The following is a 26,718-nucleotide window of genomic DNA, read 5'->3' as shown; positions in this document are numbered from 1 at the left end:
CACACACACACACACACACGTGCACAGGCACACGCACATACACGCGCACGCACATACACGCGCACACACACGCGCACGCACACACGCACACACACACGCACGCACGCACACGCACGCACGCACACACACGCACGCACGCACACACACGCACGCACGCACGCACGCACGCACACACACACGCGCACACACACACACACGTGCACACGCACACACGCACGCACGCACAAACACGCGCACACACACGCGCACGCACACACGCGCGCACACACACGTGCACACACACGTGCACACACACGCGCACACACACATGCGCACACACACACACACGCGCACACACGCACACACACACGTTTAAGAAACCTACCAGATAGGGTTTGGGTGCGTTTCCTGAGGTGCTGGTCTGCCAGAGACTGAGCGCTCCATCTCCATCCACAATCCCAAACTACAACACACACAGTCACACAGGTTTACCCTCTGAAACAACCCATTCTGGAGCATTTAGGAAAATCATCAGTCTCCAGGAATAGCTGTGACACACCTAAGACATTATAGAAGTGTGTGTCCTGGTATATCATAAATACATCAACACACACACACACACACACACACAGAAAATGTCCGCCATTGTGGCTTCAGATACGCACCTTGTTGCCCTGATAGTTGAAGCGTATGCGGGTGACGCGGGAGTTCCCGGGACTCCTGTAGCAGGTGATCTGCTGAGAGTGACCCCACTCAAACATGCGCACGCTGCCATCCTGCGCACCCGTCAGATCTGCGCGCACACACACACACACACACACACACACACACACACACACTCAATGGGTTTATAATACACACACACACACACACACACACACACACAATGGGTTTATAATACACACACACACACACACACACACACTTCATATCCAGTAATCCTGCACAGGTGCTTCTGCTGAACAGTCTGGCCATTATGAATATGAGCATGTGTTTTGCAGCAGTGTTTTCAGGTTGCTGCAATAATAATGCTCTTCTTATCTAGAGTTCTTGTCTTTTCAACGTCAAATATCAAAATATTCCTAAAAGCATTTTCTACAAATAGCCTTGTTTTCAAAGATAATGAGTAAAATGAAGTGAGTTCGACACATCAAGTACGCTTAAACAAATCAGTCTATTTAAGTAATTATATTTTAATTAGATTACATGATCTATGATGTAAGAGAAATTAAAAACAGCCACTTAAACCTTTTAGGATTATTGTGTTGAAAAGACCTTGCCGTGCATAAAGCGATGATCATATAATTCTGTGCCAAGTGTTTGAACTGAAATATCAAATACAGCTTCAGCCAACAGAAATAACACACACTAAAAATACTGCACGAAAACAGCACCGTCAGATCTGATCTGAAGAAGACCTGTTGTGCTTTTAGATCTGTTCGCTTCATTTCCTACTGACAATGCAGCAGCTTTCTGAACATTTCTCCATCCTCAGCTCGTCATTAATGATCTTGCATGCGCACAGTGCAGCGTGTATCTGCTGTGGGTGTGTGTGTGTGTGTGTGTGTGTGTGACGTACAGTAGGGCAGTGTGGGGTGTGACGTCATCCTCCTCACGTTGTTGATGTTGCGCTTGATGAGCTGTGAACACACACACAGTGTTTCTTTATTATTAATTGTGTTAATTATATCACACTTTCACAATAATAATACACAAGACACCTTCAGAAGATGAATAAAGAATTAAAGAAAAGAAAAAATATAGAGAAAATGGGGGGCTTAGATTATATATAAACCAGGACTAGCTTAGGTAGAACAGAAACACACTGCTAATCTTCCAGACAGTACTACAGTTACAGCATTATCTTTCACAATGATAGGGCAAAGACCAGGCTCCAGATAATCCAAACATGAAGCCCAAACTGTTGAGTTTTTAGTGTGATGCATGGGTGAAGACTGGTTTATTCTTCAGCGTGTCCCACAAGCTTTTATTGATTGTTCTGTTATGGCTGTTGATGCTTGTTGTAAGGCGACCTTGGATGTCTAGAAAGGCACCATTTACAAATAAAATGAATTATTATTACGATTATTTATCCTCCTACTGCTGTGTGTTGTTCTGCACTAACTAGTGAAGCACTAGCTGGCAGCAGGTTATTCTGTTCTGTTCCTCTGTGTTGAGTTTCTTCGCTGGTGTTTTGTTTTTTTAGCTCAAACTCGCCCCTTCAGAGGTGGGAACCGGCGGACGTGGCCCAGCTTTAATCATGAGGTAAACACAAAACAACAGATTCCCTCTGGAGCTCCTCCACTGGACTCCACACTTGTAAACACTTGCTCCTATGGGCTTCCGGCTCTCAGCTCTGTCCATGCTCGTCACATCTAAGTAGCCAACCAATCACATGCTTCATTGCGACGTGTACCTACATTATTTGAGAGGTGCATGTCAGCGTTGGCGAGAGCTATGCAACCGAACGAAGGCTGCGGTGTAACATACGCATGTGCTTGACAGAAGTATAACTCAGGGTGCGTTCACATCTGTAGTTCGCTTCATTTGGTCTGGACCAGGGGTAATAAATGATCATTGTTGCATCTTCTGCCGTCTTTAAGTCGTTTTCACACCACACTGCTGGCTTTGGTCCGAACCAGTTGAAACGAACCAAAATGCAGTCATCTGACAAAATCCACATCTCTCATTGGCCAGATGTTGTTGAGCATATTTCCTAAACTGCTTATTGATTGGTCAGAATTCACGTGCGGGAAAATGCCAATGAACTCCTGCAGGTAAACAAAATCCCTGTATTTTTATCCCTGCTTTAGACAAACTATACATTACGAAAATGAAGCGCGGCCGCGGCTGGAAAACAGTGTTTAATGCGTCGCTCGTCACTAAAGGAGGAGGCGTGAATTAATTTAGCTAAACTGCGACATGCTCATCTTGCGGAAATATTACCAACGATCCATCAGCTAATGTTTTCCCCCATATATCTATGGTTTTCCCCTCTCTCTCTCTCTCTCTCTGTTGGTAAAGCGCTGTCAACAAATATTTTACCTCCTTATCCCATAATGCACTGCTCATCGGCCTACGGCAGCTGGATTAGTCCAAAAGGCGCAGTACTTTTTGCGGTTGGACCTGTTTTAGTACGAATCATATTCTCACCACAAATGAGCCGCTCCAGGGTTCGTTTAAAAGCGTACCGAGACCACCTCTTCAAGCAGGTCTCAGTACGCTTATTTGGTCCGCTTTTGGTGCACACTCGAGTACGATTTCTGCATTCTCACCTGCCCAAACCAACCACACCAACAGGGGAAACCAACTCTAGTGCGATTCAATCAAACTAAATAAGGCAGGTGTGAAAGCACCCTCAGACACTCCAGGGGAATTAACTCCATAATATCCTGAGCCAACAGTTCAGTGAGGAAGATTCATCATCACTAATCCAGTTAAGTCACATATTTGTTGTGGTCAACAGCCCCTTTCACACATGCAGACTGTTGTGGAAAATCTCCAGAGAGAGCTCATGCGTGAACCGGCCCTTCTGGAAAACACAGGTAAATTCCTTCTACCAATCCTCCAGAAAGAGAACATTAATTATAGCTTTAATTTCTGTGTAAACATTGCAGTGTTGATTTTCTGAAATGCTGCAGGGAAAGAGCACACGTGTGCTTATAATACATTAATGTGAGACACCTATTCCAGCCAATCAGAACACTCAGATGACGCATTCACAAGTGTGTCAGCTAAACTGTTCTGCAGTTAGCACTTCTGCTTTCAGGGTTGTGCTATCGTCCAGTATTCTGGGACAGAAGCAGCTGAAAGCACATGGATGCTAACATTTTAGACAAAAGTAAAAGCATCAACAAAACGCCTGACCTCCTTCATGTTTACTGTAGTGTCTGGATGATTTAATGACATTAATTGTAGAAGACACAAAAACTTACTTGCATATTCCTATGCTTTGCTATTAGCAATGAGAAGAAACCTAAAAGACGACAGAGGCGCATTCAACAAAGTTCGAAGAAGACAAAGACGATGTATTGAAGTGGGTCAATTGTCTGCTGACCACTGAGGGAGAAATGGCCCAGATGACAACAATCGGAAACTGAATGAAGCCTGGAAGCGGTCTCTTCAGAAATACTCTTTGCCAACTACGAGCTATGACCTTGGAGGACTAGACTCTGGAAGGCTGCCCTAATGCTGTTGAAAATAGCTTTCATCTATTTATTTATTTATTATTTTATTTATTTATTTTCATTTATTTTATTTATTTATTTTTCATTTATTTGCTTTTATTCAGGTGTATCATATTAGAGAGAGAACAGAAAGAGATTTCCTCCATGTGGTAAGATATCCTCAAGTATATCAAACTTTGATTACTATTATTTGACATCAGGACATTTTCGAGACTCGTCTCATATCCACAGATATAAATGTTTTGGCCTGATGGAATCTGTAGGAATGGCCTGTCTGAATGCTGCGGGGATAGTTGTGTAGTGCGCGTGTTTCTAGTTTTCGTCTAATTCCAGTAACTGATTTCGTGATGTGTGTAAATGAGTTGACATGCTCAAATATTACCGCTAAAATAGCTTACAGTCATAGCATAGTGTTTTTTATCCACCACTCTCTTCCCATCACCCTCATAACTTACAGGGAAACCAAAGTGCTCCCAGACGCCAGAGGATTACATCAACGTTACAGCCATTCTGCAATGAGCTAGAGCAGCGTGTGCCTGACTGCAGCAGTGTTTGTTTGGAGGTGGGTGGGGAAGTCAGCATTGCCGGTCTCATCATTTGGGATGCCTTGATGAGCATTATTGCACTGAAAACATTATATTTTCTACACTTTATTCTCTTCTATCTTTTTAGATATTAGTCTGAATCGTTCGGTTTGTTATGTGTACCGAACCCAAAGTCTCGTACCGAACTGTTCAATACGAATACTCGTACTGTTACACCCTTAATTAAAGCGGATGTGTGCATGATGCTGTCTGGAAAAACTGCAGAACATCTGTGCCTGTGTGAAGAGCAGTTTTCTGGTCATACCGGCGGTTCTGGATATTTACCGGCATCAGTGTGTGAAAGAGACTAAATGTGCGAGGCTGGGCTTTTCCTTACTTATGGAGTGCATTAATTATCAGCAATGCTGTTTCTCTGGATTGTTTTAAGAAGCTTCTTAAGACGCATCTTTCTAGCGAATCATTTCATCTGTGATCATCACTGCCACCATCATGCCACTGTGCTCATTTCTGGTGTTATTAATCAGTGCGGTGCGACTTTTGGCTCGTTACTGGGGTTTTAAGAAAGCTTGTAACTCTCTGCATCATTTGCTGTAGGATGTTGTGTAATGCTCTGAGTTTAAGAAAAGGACATCATCAATACACTGTATTATAATTAATGAGTGTTGCTGCTCACCACAGCGGCTCCTCTGCCCGTCTGCAGGCCGCCCAGCCAGGGCATGTTGATGGGGGTCCCGGGACTGCTGTGTGTGTACGGCGTGGTGCCGTGCAGAGTGTTGAAGTCGTCACGAGCGTGAACCACCAGGAAATCATCAGTCCTGTTACACACACACACATACACACACACACACACACACACACACACTTGTACAGTTATCTTCATGGTCTCTCCCTACAGCTGTAGTGATGTGTGTAGTGGTGTGTGTAGTGGTGTGTAGTGGTGTGTAGTGATGTGTGTAGTGATGTGTGTAGTGGTGTGTGTAGTGGTGTGTAGTGATGTGTGTAGTGATGTGTGTAGTGGTGTGTAGTGGTGTGTAGTGATGTGTGTAGTGATGTGTGTAGTGGTGTGTGTAGTGGTGTGTAGTGATGTGTGTAGTGGTGTGTGTAGTGGTGTGTGTAGTGGTGTGTGTAGTGGTGTGTAGTGGTGTGTAGTGATGTGTGTAGTGATGTGTGTAGTGGTGTGTGTAGTGGTGTGTAGTGATGTGTGTAGTGGTGTGTAGTTGAGACAGACAGGCGTGCGCTTTGTCTACGACACGAATTCTATTCCTGTACTCAACTGGAAAACCAAAATGTTTCCACACAGATGACTTAAATGTGTCTGGGGGATCTGCAATCTCAGTACTATGTGAAGCAGCCATCCTGCGTCCAGTAGTAACGAGTGTGATGCTTACTCAAGTCACATGACATAACATGCACTAAAATACTAACTTTAGAATATAATATTTAGAACAAATCCTCATCATTACTAAGACAATTTAATCAAATATGATAATAAAGATGTTTAAATTGGTTCAATTAGTTAGAGACAAGTGACGTCAACCTCAACAATGGGCAGCAGGGGGCGTGAGAGTACCGCGGTACGCCACGAGAGTTTCGCGATACATATTGTGGTTGGTGTATCGTGATATTTCGGTTCGGTTTTAATATCGTTACACCCCTAGTAGTGGTGTGTGTAGTGATGTGTGAAGTGGTGTGTGTAGTCATGTGTGTAGTCATGTGTGTAGTGGTGTGTGTAGTGGTGTGTGTAGTGATATGTGTAGTGATGTGTGTAGTGGTGTGTGTAGTGATGTGTGTAGTGGTGTGTGTAGTGGTGTGTGTAGTGGTGTGTGGTGATGTGTGTAGTGGTGTGTGTAGTGATGTGTGTAGTGATGTGTGTAGTGGACTTCTGTTCTGAGTGAACGCTGGCATGATCTGTTGCCGCTGCTCACCAGTAAAACTTTTTAACTTTTAATTATCCTTCAATGATCAACATTAACAGTTGAACTGATTCTACTAAACTTGGAAAGTTCTGCTGTCTGCTTGAGTTTCATGGATTTTACCTGCTCTGCGCCTGTGGTTCTTCTGGTTTCTGCTCACCTGCATGTCTAAGCTGTCAGCATCTGCTTCAGCCTTGCAATGTACAACTTATTATCCGGCAAACTGTGTCTCTGGCTGGTGTTTGCCTGGTGTCTCCTGGCGCTTGTTTACCAGCTCGTAATGTGGGATTGTTGCAGTACTCGGCTGCTGAACTACACCGTTTGCGGCTCCATCTCTCAGCGCCTTTGCCAGCTGTGTCACCCCTCCATCCGGACTTCGCATTCCTGTCCCGCAGGAGATATATCCATCGTGGATGCAGACGGAGTGCTCATCAGGGCTCATCGTCTCAAATAAAGTCCAGTTGGTCTGATTTTCGTCGTCCTCCACAAAACACCGGTCGAACTGTTTGTTACAGAGTTTTAGCCAACCCAGCCTGGTCTGCTAACACTGCTGTACTTTCTGACAACATTATCAACTTCAGTCTTTTAAACATCCGCTCTCTTACAAGCAAGGGACATCTTGTCCAGGATGTACTCAGCGCTCGCAACCTCCACCTTCTGTGTCTACCTGAGACTTGGCAACAACCCAGTGATTTCACGCAACTCAACGAATCCACTCCTGGAGGGTTTGTTTACACCTGTCAACCCCGTGGAGGAGGCCCGGGAGGAGGTCTCGCGATGATTTACCGTGAGAGTTTGAAAATCTTGCCAGCTCCCGTTCCTTCATTCCCCTCATTCAAATCTATAATATCTCAACTCTCTGGATCCACACCTACATATGTTGCCATCGTCCGTCCGTCAAACTAAATAATGACTTTCTAAATGACTTTGCTGCTTTTTTTAACACATATTACCACCCTCTCACCACAATATTATAGTTTTAGGAGATTTTAATTTTCATGTGGATCATATTAACTCTCTTACAAGAGATTTTATGCATGGATAATATTAATAATTCTTTTACAAGAGACTTTATATCCTGTCTTGAGAGCTTTACACTTCAACAGCATGTCAATGCCCCTACACACACACACTGTAAAGCACACACCCTCGAGCTCATCTGCTGCCCTGGTGTTTCACCCATTGACCTCTCTGCTGATGAACTCCCAATAACGGATCATTTTCTCCTCTCATTTAAGTTTGCACTCCCTCTTTCTTCCACCAAACCTCTCTTTACTATTTCCTTCCGTAACATAAAACATATTGATCTAGAATCCTTTTTTGCTAGTATTGACTCTTCCTGACATTACTAACCTTTCATCAGCAGATGATTTAGTTTCTCATTATAACACTGAACTTCATTACATTCTTAATTCTTTGCACCCTTAAAAACCAGATCTGTCTGCTTTTCTCAGTCTGCCCTGTGGTTTACACCAGAACTACGGCACACGAAAGCCAAAGGCAGATAAATTGAAAGACTTTCTAGAAAAACTGGCCTTACTGTCCACAAAGACATGTATAAAGATCACATCACACTGTATAAGAGCTGCATACTTTAAACTAAATCCAACTCCAATCTCTCCAATCTTATATGCTGCAATGAAGGTAGCACCGCTTCTCTGTTTTCACTATACAAGTCTTTCACGAACCCCCCCCAGACTCACCACCATCTCACCTTCACTCAGCAGCTTTCTGTAATTCTATCATGAGCTTTCTTATTGAACAGAATCTGTAATATTCACCAGCATCTTGCTTCACAATCCTCTCCGAGCATCACATCTGAACTTCCACAATCTGAAATGTTATTCTCCTCTTTTCAACTCCATACAACTGCAGAATTTCTAATCTTATTTCCAAATCTAAGTCATGTTCCTCTCATTTAGATCCTCTCTCCACTGTTCTGGTTAAAGCCCGTCTCCCTTCCCTCATCCCTGTCATTTCAGCCATTATCCACTCTTCTCTTTCCACTGGAACTGTTCTGTTTCCTTCAAAACTGCAGCAGTTACTCCAATACTCCAAAAACCTGGTGCAGACCCCTCTAATTTTAATAATTTACGACCCATTTCTAATCTACCATTTATTTCCAAAATCCTCGAAAAAAATGTAGCAACACAACTCCAAACCCACTTATCTCAGAACAACCTGTGTGAACAGCTCCAGTCCGGTTCACAGCACAGAAACTGGCCTGATTAAAATCACCAATGACCTTCCTCTGGCAGCTGATTCTGGACTAATATCTCTCCTCATTCTCCTCGACCTGAGTGCGGCCTTTGACACTATTCATCACAGCACCCTCATCAACAGACTATCCACTCTTGGCATCACCAATACTCCACTTGACTGGTTTAAATCTGATCTCTCTGGCCGCACTCAGTTCATTCAACTCAAATCATTCACTTCTCAGCAGTTTACAGGTTCTTCGGGTGTTCCCCAGGGCTCAGTCCTGGGCCCCTGCTGTTTACCTTCCACTCTGTAAAATTCTCCGTAAATATAACATACAGTTTCACTGCTATGCGGATGACACCCAGCTCTATGTCTCGGGCAAACCCTCTTCTTGTTTTCCCTCAAAGTCTGCTTAGCAGAAATCAAGTCTTGGCTCTCTCTTAACTTCAAGTTAAAGGTTTTGCTTGTTGGTACCAAATCAACACTCTCCAAAACTGACATCTTTTCTCTCTCAATTGACGACTGCTCCACTTATCCCTCTAAACAGGTTAAGAGTGTGGGTGTCATCCTTGACAGCACCCTGTCTTTTGATTCTCACAGTAATAACATCACCCGGTCTGCCTACTTCCACCTACGCAACATTAACCGTCTCCGCCCTTCTCTTACCCCTCATGCCACTGCTGTTCTCGTTTATAGCCTTGTCACATCTCGTGTAGATTACTGCAACTCTCTTCTCTTTGGTCTCACTCATAAATCTCTCCGTAAGCTTCAGTTGGTCCAGAACTCAGCTGCCCGTATCATCACCATCACCCTTCTTCTCATCACATCACCCCTGTCCTGCAGCAGCTTCACTGGTTACCTGTGTATTTTCCAATTGACTTCAAAATCTTGATGTTAACATTCAAAACTACAGAAAGCCACTAAAGCACACAGAATATGCATTTATTGATTAGTAAACAAGTGAATAAAGCTGAATAATGAGCTCAAAAACTGAGGAAGTCCATTCCCAGATCAGCATATATGATCCTGTGTGCTGTTATCTCTGTGTGTGTGTGTGTGTGTGTGTGTGTGTGTGTGTGTGTGTGTGTGTGTGTGTGTGTGATTGTGCACTCACCCTTTGACCTCTGCCTCCGCCTCGTCATCTATCCAGGTCAGGATCTGCGTGGCAAGTATGGAGGACACGTCCAGCTCCTGTATGTCGTGTGTGGAGGCGATCACCAGACAGTTACGATTAGCCTGAAACACAGAGAGAGCGTTCATGCTGCGCCAGAGGTCTCACACACTCACACACACACACACGCAGCTGAACAAAACTGCACCTTATTGATGGCGAAGGCGGTGATGATGTCCGACTCCTTGTGGATGATCCGTGCTTTTCCTCCAGGATAACCCAGATCAGCCTCAATCTGCAGAGAGACAGAGAGCTGAACACACTGAGCACACACACACACATGCTCACGCGCACAAACACAGCGGCAACAAGACTCTTTAAGGCTCGCACAGCCTCTTTACATGGTTTACTGTTTTAGATGTTTTATTTTTATAGTATCTTTATCTTCATTTGTATTTTTGGTCATGTGTTTAATGTGCGTAACATGTTGTTCATTTAAATTTCTCGTCAGCTCTGTTACAACATCAACTCCCCTACTAAACTCCGCTATACCATTGATTCTGTCATACCATCAACCCTGTTAGTCAACTGTTACACTGTCAACTCCGTTATATCGCCAACTCCATTACCCCGTTAAATCTGTTACCCCGTCGACTCCGTTACCCCTTCAACTACATTACCCCAGTAACTCCGCTACCCTGTTAACTGCGTTAACCTGTCAACTACGTTACACCGCCTACTCTGTTACACTGTCAACTCTGTTACCCATCAAGTCTGTTACACCATCAGCTGCATTATACAATCAACAGTAACACTGTCAACTCCGTTACACCGTCAACTCCATTACCCCGTAAACTCCATTACCCCGTAAACTCTGTTACCCCGTAAACTCCGTTACCCCGTAAACTCTGTTACCCCGTAAACTCCGTTACCCCGTAAACTCTGTTACCCCGTAAACTCCATTACCCCGTAAACTCTGTTACCCCGTAAACTCCGTTACCCCGTAAACTCTGTTACCCCGTAAACTCCATTACCCCGTAAACTCTGTTACCCCGTAAACTCCGTTACCCCGTAAACTCCGTTACCCCATCAACTCCATTACACTTTCATCTCCGTTGCACCGTCAACTCTGTTACACCATCAACTCCGTTGCACCGTCAATTCCTCTGCTGCCCAAGACCGGTTACTTACTGAAGGTAAGCAGGGCTTAACCTTTGAACTGTGTGAGTCCTAATGCCTCAGTAAAAGTGATGGGGACTCTATACTGTCAGTGAGCGCCGACTTTCAGATGAGACGTTAAACCGAGGTCCTGACTCTCTGTGCTCATTAAAAAACTCCATGGCACTTCTGGTAAAGAGTAGGGGTGTCACAATGGTGTCCTGGCCAAAGTCCCTTAATCGGCTCTTACAATCATGGCCTCCCGAAAATCCCCATCCACCGTCTCTCCACTCCACCTATAGCTGCTGTCAAATCACGTGTATTGTCACATCATCAGCAGCATGTGTGTGGTGAAGCACTGGCGCTGTTGTCCTGTGGCTGCCGTCACATCATCCAGGTGGATGCTGCACACTGGTGGTGGTGTGGAGAGACTACCTTCATGATTGTGAAGCGCTTTGGGTGTATTACCATAAACAATAAATGTGCTATAAAAAAAAACTCCATTACCCCATCAACTCTGTTACCTTTTATCTATGTTACCCGTCAAGTCTGTTGCAGCTGCATTATACAATAAACAGTGTTACACTATCAACTGTGGTACAACATCAACTCCGTTACAGCGTCAACTCCATTACACTACTAACTCTGTAACACTGCTAACTCTGTCACCATAAACTCTGTTACACCGTCAACTCAGTAACACCTTCAACTCCGTTACGCCGTCAACTTCGTTACACCGTCAACTCAGTAACACCTTCAACTCCGTTACACCGTCAACTCCGTTACACCGTCAACTTCGTTACACCGTCAACTCAGTAACACCTTCAACTCCGTTACACCGTCAACTCCGTTACACCGTCAACTTCGTTACAGCCTCATCTCCATAACACCGTCAACTTCGTAACACCCTCAACTCCGTAACACCCTCAACTCAGTAACACCCTCAACTCAGTAACACCCTCAACTCGTTACATTGTCAACTCCGTTACACGTCAACTCCGTTACAGCCTCATCTCCGTAACACCGTCAACTCCGTTACAGCGTCAACTTCGTTACACCGTCAACTCAGTAACACCCTCAACTCGTTACATTGTCAACTCCGTTACACGTCAACTCCGTTACAGCCTCATCTCCGTAACACCGTCAACTCCGTTACAGCGTCAACTTCGTTACACCGTCAACTCAGTAACACCCTCAACTCGTTACATCGTCAACTCCGTTACAACATCAACTCCGTTACAGCCTCATCTCCGTAACACCGTCAACTCTGTTACAGTGTCAACTCCGTAACACCGTCAACTCCGTTACAGCCTCATCTCCGTAACACCGTCAACTCCGTTACACCGTCAACTCAGTAACACCATCAACTCTGTTACACCGTCAACTTCTGTTTATGACTTTTTTGCAATATTTCACATTAAAAAAAATCACAAAACTATTAGTGCCAACAATACCGCACCACTTCAGTGATGTGAGTCTCCTGATTCACTAACAGAAGGTAAACCTCATTGTGAGCTGCAGTGCATTATGGGAGAAACGCACTTGAAGCTAACACATATCTACTCTTGCCCTCATGTGGACGCTGAGGTCTTGTTTATTGTAAGTTATGTGAGTATTTTTATATTACCGTGCAGTTTCTTATGTGATCTCAGTAAACAGACCATAACTTCAAAATGTGTTAGAACTCAATCTGATCTTCAAGACGCGTCTTAAAGAGCCTTGATGCCAGATCACATGACTGAAGATGAGCAGACCCTGTGCCAGATACCTGTGTGTGTGTGGACTCCAGCGGCACTTTCACACTGTCAGTCTCCTGATTCAAGAGGTACAAGGACACATGCAGGTCAAACACAAACACACACACACACACACACACACACACACACACACACACACACACACACACACACACACACACACACACACACAGTTAGACGGTTAATGACAAAATCAGCACATCAACAGCACCAGTTAACAGATATTAAGGACATTACAGGCTCTGGGGGATTACAACACACACGCTAGGGGGAAATCAAGCAGGAGTCTGATGTGTAAAGGTGCATTCTGGGATTAAGAGCGAACCGCAGCACAAATACCTCACTCTGATCTCGTTTCTTAGTGAAGATGTTTCTGATGAAGGTCTCCTGAATTTCCTCCTGCTTCACCAGGTACTGCCACAACCGTCTGACGGGCAGAGCAGAGCGCCGGCGGGACCTGAGGAGAAACACACATTACATCTGAACACTACTAACCACACACACACACACACACACACACACACACACACACACACACACACACACACACACACACAGTGAGACACACACTGTACCTAAAGGGTGTGTTTGCGGGCTCAATCAGGGCCTTGTGCCGCAGGAGCGCGGGCCCCGGGGACACACTCTGCTCCAGCATCTGTGTGGAGATCAGCTCTGATGGAGGACCCCCAAAAACCTCCATCCGCTTCAGCAGCAGCTGCTCCCATCGCTGGAGAGTCTTCAGAGCGGCATGACAGAGCGGAGAACACACCGGCAGGTCTGACACACACACACACAGAGACCGATAAACACACACACACTCATTACTGTGTGTCCCTTATTCAGTTATTAACATGTAGTGTGCAGTCTTCATCATGCTGTTTGTTGTGTGTGTGTAAGAGCATCAGAGCAGAACTCATTAATATTCATGACCCTTCCAAATATGGTCAAGACCTACCATATAAAATAAGGACCAATTCTAAAAACCCGTTTACACCAAGAACGACCACTATAAAGATCACGATAAAGAGATCATTAACAGTGATAAACACACAGAGGCACGATATCAGCACTGTCAGGAGGATTTTTCCAAGGTGATGAATAATAAAACACTGAGAGCCAATCAGAATCCAGTGAACATTAAAGCTCCAGACGCCACTGTGGAGAAGCACTGATGATGATCGGCCATCGCTTACAAGATTATTTCTAAACTATGGTGAAAACAATTGGTTATGCCATGGGAAATAATGATAAAATAATAAACAGAAGTTCTGAAAGTCCTGCTGACAAATAAAACACAATAGCACAGGAATCCAGAGGCAGTCTGTGTGGAAAATGCTGGAGAACTGACAGTAACACTTTACAATAAAGTTCATTAGTTAATGCATTTACTAACATGAACTAATCATGAACAACACATGTAGAGCATTTATTAATCATAACTGAACATTTACTAATGCATTATTAACATTCAAGTCCATGCTTGTTAACATTAGTTAATGCACCATGAGTTAACATGAACTAACACTGAACAACTGTGTTTTCATTAACTAACATGAACAAATACAGTAGTAAATGTACTGTTCATTGTTTGTTCATGTTAGTAAATGCATTAATTAACATTAACTAATGAACCTTATTGTAAAGTGTGACCGAACTGACTGAATAAAACTGTGTGATTAGGACAGTCACAGGACAGTGGACACTAATATATTCATCTGCATATTTATATGTATTGTGCTTGATGTGAACAGGCCCTAACTCCTGTAATTTTGTTCTTCTTAAAGGGTCAGTTCACCCAAAAATGAAAACTCTGCCATCATTTACTCACCCTTGACTTAAACCTTTACGATTTTCTTTCTGCTGCTGAACATAAAAGAAGATATTTAGAAAAATGTTGGAAACCTTCCATTTGCTTCTCCCATTATGAAAGTCAATGGTTACAGGTTTTCAGCTTCAGAGTATCTTTGTTAGTGTTCAACAGAAGAAAGAAACTCATAAAATTGGAACCTCTTGAGGACGTGAACTCTCTCTTTAATAACTTCTCCACTATGTGAATAATATATTGACAAACTGCCATATAAACAGCATTGCAAAATCAGGACACTTTACAAAAGGACACTTCATACGGTCATCATCATCATATATACAGTGATCTGGCTCGATCCTGAATCACACATGTGCTGCAATACCCAAGAGATCGTGTCCTGCCATTGGGTAGAAGGCCTTGAGGTTGATCTGGATCATCTGCACCATCGCCAACCGCATTAAACACCAGCTGCACAGAGACATCATCAGGAGCCAATCAGAACACAAGAACATCATCAGAAGCCAATCACAACACTGGAGAATCATCAAAAGCCAATCACAGCACAGGAACATTAACAGGAGCCAGTCAGAACACAGGAGCGTCATAAGAAGCCAATCACAGCATCAGAAAACAGTAACTTGATCAGGAGCCAATCACAATACAGAAACATGTTAAGAAACCAATCACAGCATAGAAACATCATCAGAAGCCAATTACAATAGAGGAATATAATCAGAAGCCAATCACAGCACAGGCACATGATCACATGACTCAGGGCGCACCTGTAGGAGTTGTTGTTGGAATGTTCAGTCATTGGAGAGTTTGAATCAAGTGCATCTCCTTCCTCTTCCTCTTCATCCTCCTCCTCCTCTTCCTCCTCACTGCCCTGGCTGTCATCAGAGTCATACTCCACTACACTGCCGGACGGAGGCACGAACGGCTGCACAGACCCACACACAGATCACACACACATTACATTTGACAGAAATGAATATTATTAGCAACATCGTCATTTCACACGCAGTAAAGGCTTCCTCCTGTTAGAAGCACACACAAACCTCTGAATTCAAGACCAGAAGGGATACAGCCGCAGTCGGAAGAGAACCAGAACTGTTTATACTGTTACAACAACAGAATAATCACAGAAAACTAATGATTGTTTTTACATCACTGTGAGGGTAGACGGTAATAAAACACAAATGATGGGTTTTTAATAAACAATATAGATCATTTTGACCAAAAACTGTCATGTAATCTGTAATCAGTAACTAAGTACAGTTCAAAAGTAAACTAAAAATAGTCTGACAGTTCAAAAGTAATCTAAATGTAATCTGAAAGTAGTCAGACAGTTCAAACGTAATCCAAATGTAATCCAAAAGTATTCCAATTACATCACCATGAATGCGTAATCTGAGAGGTTATATTACTGACACAAAATTTTTGTCATGTAATCTGTAATCAGTAACTGATCGCAGTTCAAATGTAATCTAAAAGTAGTCAGACAGTTACAAAGTAATCTAAATGTAATCCAAAAGAAGACCGTTCAAATGTAATCCAAATGTAATCTAAAAGTAGTCAGATTACACTACTATAAATGTGTGATTTATTAAATACAATTACTGAATAAAAATTGCCATGTAATCTGCAATCAGTGACTAAAAACAGTTCAAAAGTAATCCAAACGTAATCTAATAGTCAGACAGTTCAAAAGTCATCCAAATGTAATCCAAAAGTAGTCAGATTAAATCACCATGAATCTGTAATCTAAGAGATTATATTACTGACCCAAAATTGTTGTCATGTAATCTGTAATCAGTAACTGATTGTAGTTCAAATGTAATCTAAAAGTAGTGGGACAGTTTAAAAGTAATCTAAATGTAATCCAAAGGAAAACAGTTCAACGGTAATCCAAATGTAAACTAAAAGTAGTCAGATTACACTATTATAAATGTGTAATTTATGAAATAAAATTACTGAACAAAAATTTTCACGTAATCTGTAATTAGTAACTAAGTACAGTTCAAAAGTAATCCAAATGTAATCTAAGAGTAGTCAGACAGTTCAAAAGTAATCCTAACGTAATCCAAAAGTAGTCAGACAGTTCAAAAGTAGCACAAATGTAATCCAAAAGTAGTCCAATTACATCACTATGAATCCGTAATCTAAGAGATTATATTACTGACCTAAAATTGTTGTCATGTAATCTGTAATTGATCGTAGTTCAAATGTAATCTAAAAGTAGTCAGACAGTTACATAGTAATCTAAATGTAATCCAAAAGAAGACAGATTAAATCACCATGAATCTGTAATCTAAGAGATTATATTACTGACCCAAAATTGTTGTCATGTAATCTGTAATCAGTAACTGATTGTAGTTCAAATGTAATCTAAAAGTAGTGGGACAGTTTAAAAGTAATCTAAATGTAATCCAAAGGAAAACAGTTCAAAGCTTCTCCAAATGTAATCTAAAAGTAGTCAGATTACACTACTATAAATGTGCAATTTATTAAATAAAATTACTGACCAAAACTTGCATGTAATCTGTAATCAGTAACTAAGTACAGTTCAAAAGTAATCCAAATCTAATCTAAAAATAGTCTGACAGTTCAAAAGTAATGAGGGTTTGTTTAGTCTTTGGGTAGGGGTAGACTAGTACTAGTAATGCTAACTTAATAAATATAAATAATACTTGTTAACTTCCGGCTGCAGCTGTATCCCTTCCAGCAACAACCCACCTTTGCGATGAAGTAATCCCAGATGCTGAGCTCCGGGGGAACGAATCTCTCTTTAATCACGGATGTTTCCGGCTCCGTCGCGGAGGGTCTGGGGCTGAGCGGGCTGTCAGGAGTCTCTCTGGAGTTACTGCGCGATGAAGGCAGACGGAAACGCCGCTGTCTACGCTCTGCATCCTCCACTAATACAAAAAACACACCACCAGATCCAGTCAACACGCATACACTCACACAACACTGAGCATGATAACACTGCTGGGGTTATATGAATCCAGATTACAAAATTTAAATACTTGTAATTAAGAGTATACTACTGTTTAAAATACTCGTAATCGGATTACAATTACTTTTTATGAATTATATCAAGATAACATATTCATTACATAATGGAAGAAGTTCACAATTTATTGATTGTAATTAGAGTGAATTACTTTTTAAAATACTCGTAATCAGATTAGTTACTTTTTATAGATTACATCATAATAACGTGTTATTTACACAACTGCAGTTTTTATAACATTTATATTTTTCATAATAAAATTGCTGCTCATATACTTTCATGGTGTTTTTCTTTCAATGGAGAGGGGTCATATGACAATAATACACTTCTAGAGAGATATATATATATAAACATTTGATAAAACTGCTGTGATTACAGTTCAAAAGTAATCTAAATGTAATCCAAAAGTAGTCCAATTAAGCTACTATAAATGTCTAATTTAAAAGATTATATTGACCAAAAATTGTCATCATGCAATCAGTAACTAATTATAGATCAAAAGTAATCCAAACTTGCTCTACAGTGTTTGGACTCTCAGTATTGATTTTAAACCACACTGAACTGAGCTGAGCTGAACTGAACTGGACTTAAACACTAACAACTGAACTACCCTGATCCAGTTACTATGATTATTTATGTGAAGCTGCTTTGACACAATCTACATTGTAGAAGCGCTAAACAAATAAAGCTGAATTGAATTAAATTGAATAAATGTACTCCAAAAGTAGTCGGATTAAATTAGTATAAATGTGTAATTTAGGAAATTATATTACAATATTACTGACCAAAACTGTCATGTAATCGGTAATCAGTAACTAAGTACAGTTCAAAAGTAATCCAAATGTAGTCAGAGAATTCAAAGGTAATCTAAATATAATCTAAAAGTAGTCAGACAATTCAAAAGTAATCTAAATTTATTCCAAAAGAAACCAGATTAAATCCCCATGAATGTGTAAAATAAAAAATAGTTGTCATGTTATCTGTAATTAGTAACTGATCGCAGTTCAAATGTAATCTGAATGTAATCCAGTAGTAATCAGACAGTTCGAAGGTAATCCAAATGTAATGCAAAAGTTGTCTGACAGGTCAAAAGTAATCCAAATGTAATCCAAAAGTAACCAGATAACATCACCATAAATGCGTAATATAAGAGATTATATTTCTGGCCAAAAATTGTTGTCATGTAATCTGTAATCAGTAACTGATCGCAGTTCAAATGTAATTTAAATGTAATCTAAAAGTAGTCAGACAGTTACAAAGTAATCCAAAAGTATTCACAGTTCAAAATTAATCCAAATGTAATCCAAAAGTAGTCAGATCTCAGTAAATGATCATTAATCAGTAACTGAGTACAATTAAAAAGTAATCTAAATGTCATCTAAAAGTAGTCTGACAGTTCAAAAGTAACACAAATGTAATCCAAAAGTAGTCAGATTAAATCACCATGAATGCATAATACAAGCGATTATATTACTGACTCAAAATTGTTGTCATGTAATCAGTAACTGGTTGTAGTTCAAATGTAATTTAAAAGTAGTCAGACAGTTACAATGTAATCCAAAAGTAGTCAGATTAAATCACCATGAATGCATAATATATGATATTATATTACTGACCCAAAATTGTTGTCATGTAATCAGTAACTGGTTGTAGTTCAAATGTAATTTAAAAGTAGTCAGACAGTTACAAAGTAATCTAAAAGTAGTCAGACAGTTTAAAAGTAATCCAAATGTAATTTAAAAGTAGTTTGATTACATTACTATAAATGTGTAACTTATGAAATTAATTTACTGACCAAAAAATGTCATGTAATCTGTAATCAGTAACCAAGTACAGTTCAAAAGTAATTTAAATGTAATCTAAAAGTAGTCTGACAGATCAAAAAAAAAAATCTAAATGTAATACAAAAGTAGTCAGACAGTTCAAAAGTCATCCAAATGTAATCCAACAGTAGTCAGATTTAATCACCATGAATGCATAACCCAAGAGAATATATTAATGACCCAAAATTGTTGTTATGTAATCTGTAATCAGTAACTTGTCATAGTTCAAACGTAATTTAAAAGTAGTCAGACAGTTACAAAGTTATTTTAAAATAGTCAGACAGTTCAAAAGTAATCCAAATTTAATCCAAAAGTATTCTGACAGTTCAAAAGTAATCTAAATGTAATCCAAAAGTAGTCAGATAGTTCAAAAGTAATCCAAATTTAATCCAACAGTAGTCAGTTTGCATTGCTATGAATGTGTAATTTATCAAATTAAATTACTGACCAAAAACTGTCTTGTAATCTGTAATCAGTAACTAAGTACAGTTCAAAAGTAATCCAAATGTAATCTAAAAATAGTCTGACAGTTCAAAAGTAACCCAAATGTAATCCAACAGTAGTCAGTTTGCATTGCTATAAATGTGTAATTTATAAAATTAAATTACTGACTAAAAATTGTCATGTAATCCGGACACAGTAAACAAGATCAGTTCAAAAGTAATCTAAAAGTAATCTAACAATAGTCTGATAATTCACAAGTAATCTAAATGCTATCCGAAAGTAGTCCAATTACATCACCATGAATGCGTAATAAGCAATTTTATTACTGACCTAAAATTGTTGTCATGTAATCAGTAACTGATCGTAGTTCAAATGTAATCTAAAGTAGTCAGACAGTTACAAAGTAATCTAAAAATAGTCAACATAATTCAAATGTAATCCAAAAGTAGTCAGATTACATTACCGTAAATGTGTAATCTAAGGGATTATGTAATTGACTATGCATGTTGTCAATTAATTTGTAATCAGACTACAATTCACAAGTAATCCAGCAGCTCTGCATGCTGATAATAATTAAACTGCGTTTGAGAGTTTGTGTCTGAGTGTGTATTCTCCAATCTGTGTGTGTGTTCTGCAGTCACACATGGGTGTGTCTTCGAGAGCCGTACCTGATGGCGATCCTGGTTTTTGGGGTGCAGGATTGCGAGCGCCGCCGCCGAACACAGACACCCAGAGTCTGCTGTTGAGCGGGTGCGCGACGGTGCGGTAGAGCTGGTGTGTGGAGTGTGTGGCCAAACCGTGAACGAACAGACTGAGGAAGACTGCAGTGAGGATCTCACACAGCAGCACAGACACACCCGGCTGATTCTCCTCTCCAGACGCACTGAGCAGACGCATCAGGACACTCACACCTGCACACACACACATTCACATGCACGCAGAATTAAACACAGATATGCACATTATTTTCATTGCATATTACACGTCAACGGAATTTGTTCACATCATATTCATCAGCGTCATTTTTTTGGTCATATTTTACGTCATTTTTTGCATTATTGTCGCATCATATCATCAGTCAACATTAATTCTTTACGTCATACCGTTCAACAACTTTTCTTTTGTATGAAAGATATGATTTTTTATGTCAAATTATTTGTCAATGTCATTTTTTCCACATTATTTTCACGCTAACAACAGCTATTGTCATATTATCGGTCACTGACACACAATCTGTGTGCTTTACCAGGCCACTGTGAGGGAATGGTGTCAGGCAGCACTGAGTCCTCCACACTGCCGCTCCGCACTGAGGGCTGATGGGTAAGCAGGACACTCTGGTACGAGCTGCCCGTGAATGGGTTCACATGGCTGTAGAAGAACAGGCAGAAATATAAATATATATATTAGAGACTGTTGAACAACTAAAATAAAAACACAACCTAAACCTTAAAGCAGCATCTGATTCTTGCTGTGAGGCGACAGTGCTAACCACTGAGCCACCGTTTATTCTATGCAATATATAAAAGTCTACATTTCTGGTTTCATTATTCATAAACTTAAAGGCACAAAACTTTAGTCTTTATTCTTTTTTCACTTCAGCTACAATCTGACATCTGTCTTCATTAAAACAAGAGCAAGCTTAAATCTGTGCAGCAAAGCGTTGAAGACTGACAGGCATTTAGGTTGAACATGTCATGTCTATGTTAAAATAGCAGAGCGGGCTGTTCAGTAGATATGAATGAAGGGCTCTGTGTGTTTGGTTCTTTATTTTGATATAGGATATGCTCAAATATTCATAGCTGAAATATTCAGAGGGCTGTCAAACTGCTGGCAACTTTTAAAAAGCCGCTGTCAGGGAAAGAGTTAATAACAGGAGTGAATAAGTGGATAAAAGCACGCCACCAGGAGAAGACTTTACTGGAATAAATGAATCATACACAGATGAGATGTTGATGAGAAGATCTATCAGTGTGTGCTTTAAAAAGTTTGTTCATTTCATGTTGTGTTTAAAGTGTTGCTCCATCATCCGTCATCCTCATATCAGCACATGTGATGAGGGAATGAGCCGTTTCTGCTCCGCCTGCAGTGATTGTGTGCTGGAGAACAGCATGAAGGCTGATGGAGACCAGGGAGAATAAATGAGGACAGAAACATGAGTTCTGCTTTAATCATCCGGCCTTCTGTTCCAACATGTTCAGCTCATAACATCGAGCGCTGATGTATTCTGCCGTGACGGAGCCGAAACGCTCTCACAGAAAGGCTACGCTCATCTGAAGCTCTACTAATGTCAGACGAGGAGCGCAGCGTCGCTTCCAGAGGTCAGTCGGTCATCATGAGAACATTACGAGATGAGCAGACGCTAATGAAGAGAAGCGGTCTGTAATGAAGAATCTCATCTGAGAGGACAAGCCTTCTGTGGGCAGTGTTGGGGGAAACGCATGACAGCGTATAATAATAATATGACCTTTCTAAGTAACCAGTAAAGTAATGCATTACTTTAAAAGATTAAGCAATAACACGCGAGTTGCTTTTTTTAAAGATGTAATGAAAGTGGCTTTTTAAAAAAAAACTGCTGAATTAAAATGAACGCCGTCACGTTGAATCCCGCAGCGATGAGAGAATGCAGGAGCAGACAGAGAGCAGGACGGCTTTGGCTTACACGTCTGCAATGCTGGAAGTCATCTCATTATTCTGAACACATGAAGAACAGGAAAACAAGATTATAGTCTCGATGCACACGCATTTTACTTAGCTGATAAGAGAGAAAGCAGCAAGCACACTGCTTTAAACGTTTATTAATCTGTATACACGGCATGCAGAGTTTTGGGAAGCTCTCAGAAGATTACTAGATTATTAGTTTGTAAGGTAATTTAAAGGTAAATGAAGGTTATAGAGTGTGCCGTCAACTGCAGAGCTCCTCTGTTGAAGAAAGTAACGTGACGCATTATCTACAATAAAGAGTAACTAACACAACTAGTCACTTCACTGGGAAGTAACTCAATATTGCAATGCATTATTTTACATTAAACTGTATTTGCTTCATGCCAACACCCTAGAGCAGATGTAGTCATCTGTGTTTGTGCAACACTGGAGCAGCACTGTGATTGGCTGTTGTCCTCTGCTAAGCGTAGATGCTGAAGTGTGTTGTGAATGAATCAAGAAACACACAGAAACCATGAATCCTTCAGTTGAGTTGATAAACTCAGGAGACGTCTGGTATTCAAGATGAGCAGTAATGATGGAAAAGGTCTGATTTTGAGTTGTTTTTAATCATCATTGTGGTAATTTATGCGTCTGAGCAGGACTCTGACAGTGTCGGTCCTGTGCGTTATGCTTTTATATAATAATTCTATGTGCTGATGATGTATGCATTACTTCTGCACCATACAGCGCATGCAGAAAGTGTTGATAGCGCTTCACTCTTTCCACATGTTTTAATGTTACAGCTTTATTCCCAAATGAATTAAACTCATTTATTTCCTCACAACATGACAGAAACATTTCTGCTGCTCTGAAAGCTCCAGTTTGCACAGCGGCCTCCATCATCCGTCAGTGGAAGATGTTTAACCAGCAGGACTCTTCCTAGAGCTGGCCGGCCATCTAAGCTGAGTGATCGGGGGAGAAGTGCCTTAGTCAGGGAGGTGATCAATAACCCGATGGTCACTCTGTCTGAGCTCCAGCGTTCTTCTGTGGAGAGAGGAGAAGCTTACAGAAGGACAACCATCTGTGCAGCAATCCACCAATCAGGCATCTGTATGGTAGAGCGGGCAGACGGAAGACACTCCCCGCCTGGAGTTTACCAAAGGAGGACTCTCAGAGCATCAGAAACTAAACTCTCTGCTCTGATGAGACTCAAACTGAACTGTTCGGAGTGAACGCCAGGCGTTACGTTTGGAGAAAAGCAGGCAGCGCTCATCAGTGAAGCATGGTGGTGTTGGCATCATGCTGTGGGGATGTGTTTCAGCAGCAGGAACTGGAAGACTAGTCAGGATAGAGGGAAAGATGAACGCAGCGATGTACAGAGACATCCTGAATGAAGACCTGCACAAGAGTGCTCTCCACCTCAGACTGGGGCGACGCTTCATCTTCCAGCAGGACAATGACCCAAAGCACACCGCCAACATATCAATGGAGCGGCACAACAACAACGTGGTGAATGTCCTTGAGTGGCCCAGCCAGAGCCCAGACCTAAATCCTATTGAAAATTTCTGGAGAGATCTGAAAATGGCTGTACACCGACACTTCCCATCCAACCTGATAGAGCTTGAGAGGTGCTGCAAAGAGGAACGGGCAGAAATTCCCAAAGACAGCTGTGCAGAGCTTGTGCATCATATTCAACAAGACTCACGGCTGTAATCGCTGCCAAAGGAGCATCAACAAAGTGTTGAGCAAAGCCTGAGAATACTGATGTACATCTGATTTTACAACTTTTTATTTTGAATGAATTTGCTGCCATTTCATAAACTCTTTTCCACATTGTCATTATGGGGGATTGTGTGTAGAATGTTGAGGAAATGCATGAGTTTAAGCCATTTTGGAATAAGACTGTAACAAAAAATGGTGGAGAAAGTAAAGCGCTATAACACTTTCCAGATGCACTGTAAATATTTGTTAATCATGGTTATATTCTAGGTAGACTGTGCGTGATCAATGTGCTGACTGCATTTATTCATCAATAAAATCAGCCCATGCTAATGTAACGTTGTGCTATTAAAGAAATGAGCAATGTTGACAGGACACTTGCTCTGCACTAAAATGAGTAATGTTGCATTGCTTTTGCAGTGTGTTATGAGCTGTCATACTTTTCAAATGGTGTCATGCAGGAAAAAAATTTGCATTTCTTGTGTTTTATTCACAACATCACCAGTGACTAGACAACTTGTCTTTAATAACATGAAGGTGGACTTCTAATAATCCGTTTAGCCCCTAGTGTGTAATGCAGAATCTGATGCGAGTGTGACAGAGACAGAAACACACACCTGTAGTTGTGTCCGTCACAGAGACACTGGTAGATGCAGGCGGAGAGTGAGGCCGCCAGTGTGTGCATCACGTAGATCTAAACACACAAACACAGCGTTAGAGGACAGCAGGGGTCAGCATCATTTACCACCAGAAGACTCATTTTGGACCAAACTGAATCTGCCTGGAGCCTCAAAACATATTTGATTATTAAATTAATTAATAACACATCCATCAGGAATACTCTATTCTGATTAGCCAGTTGTGACGTTCAAAGTCATGATATTCCCAGATAACAACCACTGAATAAGACAGTCTCATCCAGGATCTGAAACTCACTGTCAGTGAATATGTTCATCCATATACTGACATCATTCCTGTCTGTCTGTTAAATCATGAATTTGACTGGTTTTGACTGTTTGTCTCCATCTAGTGTCTGAATAAAGCACAGGTTAGTGTATACTCCATCAGCTGTTTTCATTCTGTCAGCTTTGTGTTTAATTAAGGAATTAACAAACTATTATGGCTTTGAACAATCTTTTGTGTCTAATGTTTATGTTTTGTGGACAGAAGCCAGGTGATAAGCCAGATAAAGTACATCCAGGTGGTTGTTTTCTCAGAATAAACCTCCAGGTTCTACTTTATCCCTTACGAAACACAATTTGTTGTTCATACAGACGTAAGCAGAGTATTTTCATTAACCAACGTTAAGTAACACGAACAAATACTGTAACAAATGTATTGTTCACTGTTTGCTTGTGTTAGCAAATACATTAACATTAACTAAAACAACCTTATTATAAGGCGATACCAAAATTCCGACAATGAACAGAGCCTTCAGTATCATGAACACAACGCTGAGCCACATCTCATTCATATCAGGCTCATTATTATCTGCAGCTCAACCGTTTTACTGATGTCCAGATAGTTTAGACTTTTCCTATGTTTACTGCAGATCAAATTAAGCACTGTTAGTTTACATTTAAAAATAGCAATGTCTAGAGGACCTGTTGACATGAGCGCAATAATTTCCATCAAATGTCGAATAATAAAGTCACCCTCAATGTTATTGATTTGTTGACCAAATAGCATGACTCAGACAATATACACATAAATACTTCTGTATAAATGTTCATTACTGACTTTTCTATGAACATGAGTTGATTATAACTGCAGATCAATGACAGTGCAAAATAGCCAACTGTAACGTCTGTTTTTATATTAAATAAATAAATGAACATATATGAACACATACAGCCCCTTACAGTCTCCGATATGATACCAACTACAGTAAAACTACACACAGCAGACATTTAGTCCTTATTTGGGTTCAAAAACAACACAAAGTATAGCCCACAGTCAGATCAAACCTCTCATCTGTGTGTGTGATCTTCAGCAGCACATGTAACCTCTGTTAGAGAGTCACTCCGTCATTCTGAGTTCATATTAGTGCAGAAGCTGATGATAATAGTTAAACATAGCAGTTTGTTCACGTTTGCTGAAATAATAATCTGCTGCTTTTTTTCCGGCTTCTCCTTTGTGTTTTCACGCTTCACTCTCACGTTAGTCAGTGTCTGACAAGATCAGGTTTCAAAAGCACGTCAATAATCAAGCGCACGTTATTATCATCAGCTCAAGACGTTTGCTATTTCAGATATAGACGTGCGGCGAACGCAAGCAAGAAAGCGAAACCGCTCGTGCTTCAGACTGGCTCGTGAAAAACTAAGGGGCACAGGGTAAATCTGCTCTTCTTCTTGGCTTTGTGGCTGTTCATTAAGACGACGACAAGGTTTGTTTGGGCCGGGTCGACCATGGATCAT

At 41.0% G+C, this 26,718-nt stretch overlaps 1 protein-coding gene across 7 annotated transcripts in view; it reads right to left on the bottom strand.

Moving 5' to 3' along the window:
- Positions 1-26,718, bottom strand: part of dmxl1 (Dmx like 1) — a 372,767-nt gene that overhangs the window by 261,569 nt on the left and 84,480 nt on the right. For 4 of the 7 annotated variants that reach the window (XM_073909971.1, XM_073909972.1, XM_073909970.1 and 1 more), the window contains 15 exons: positions 24,919-24,995; positions 21,186-21,307; positions 20,608-20,850; positions 17,396-17,574; positions 15,442-15,599; positions 15,042-15,127; positions 13,428-13,629; positions 13,192-13,309; positions 12,864-12,908; positions 10,146-10,232; positions 9,941-10,062; positions 5,385-5,526; positions 1,559-1,619; positions 645-772; positions 365-442 (listed from right to left, as the gene is read on the bottom strand). The exons of 1 other annotated variant lie outside the window; for it this stretch is intronic. In XM_073909971.1, the coding sequence (XP_073766072.1) occupies positions 365-442; positions 645-772; positions 1,559-1,619; positions 5,385-5,526; positions 9,941-10,062; positions 10,146-10,232; positions 12,864-12,908; positions 13,192-13,309; positions 13,428-13,629; positions 15,042-15,127; positions 15,442-15,599; positions 17,396-17,574; positions 20,608-20,850; positions 21,186-21,307; positions 24,919-24,995 (1,848 nt within the window). The remainder of the gene's footprint in view (positions 1-364; positions 443-644; positions 773-1,558; positions 1,620-5,384; positions 5,527-9,940; positions 10,063-10,145; positions 10,233-12,863; positions 12,909-13,191; positions 13,310-13,427; positions 13,630-15,041; positions 15,128-15,441; positions 15,600-17,395; positions 17,575-20,607; positions 20,851-21,185; positions 21,308-24,918; positions 24,996-26,718) is intronic. 2 more of the 7 variants (XM_073909973.1, XM_073909974.1) reach the window with 2 other exon arrangements.

This window comes from Danio rerio, chromosome 8, assembly GCF_049306965.1.
Source record: "Danio rerio strain Tuebingen ecotype United States chromosome 8, GRCz12tu, whole genome shotgun sequence".
In the NCBI taxonomy this organism is placed as follows: domain Eukaryota; kingdom Metazoa; phylum Chordata; class Actinopteri; order Cypriniformes; family Danionidae; genus Danio; species Danio rerio.
The sequence above is the reverse complement of the archived record's forward strand: the minus strand, read 5'-3'. Positions and strand labels throughout refer to the sequence as shown.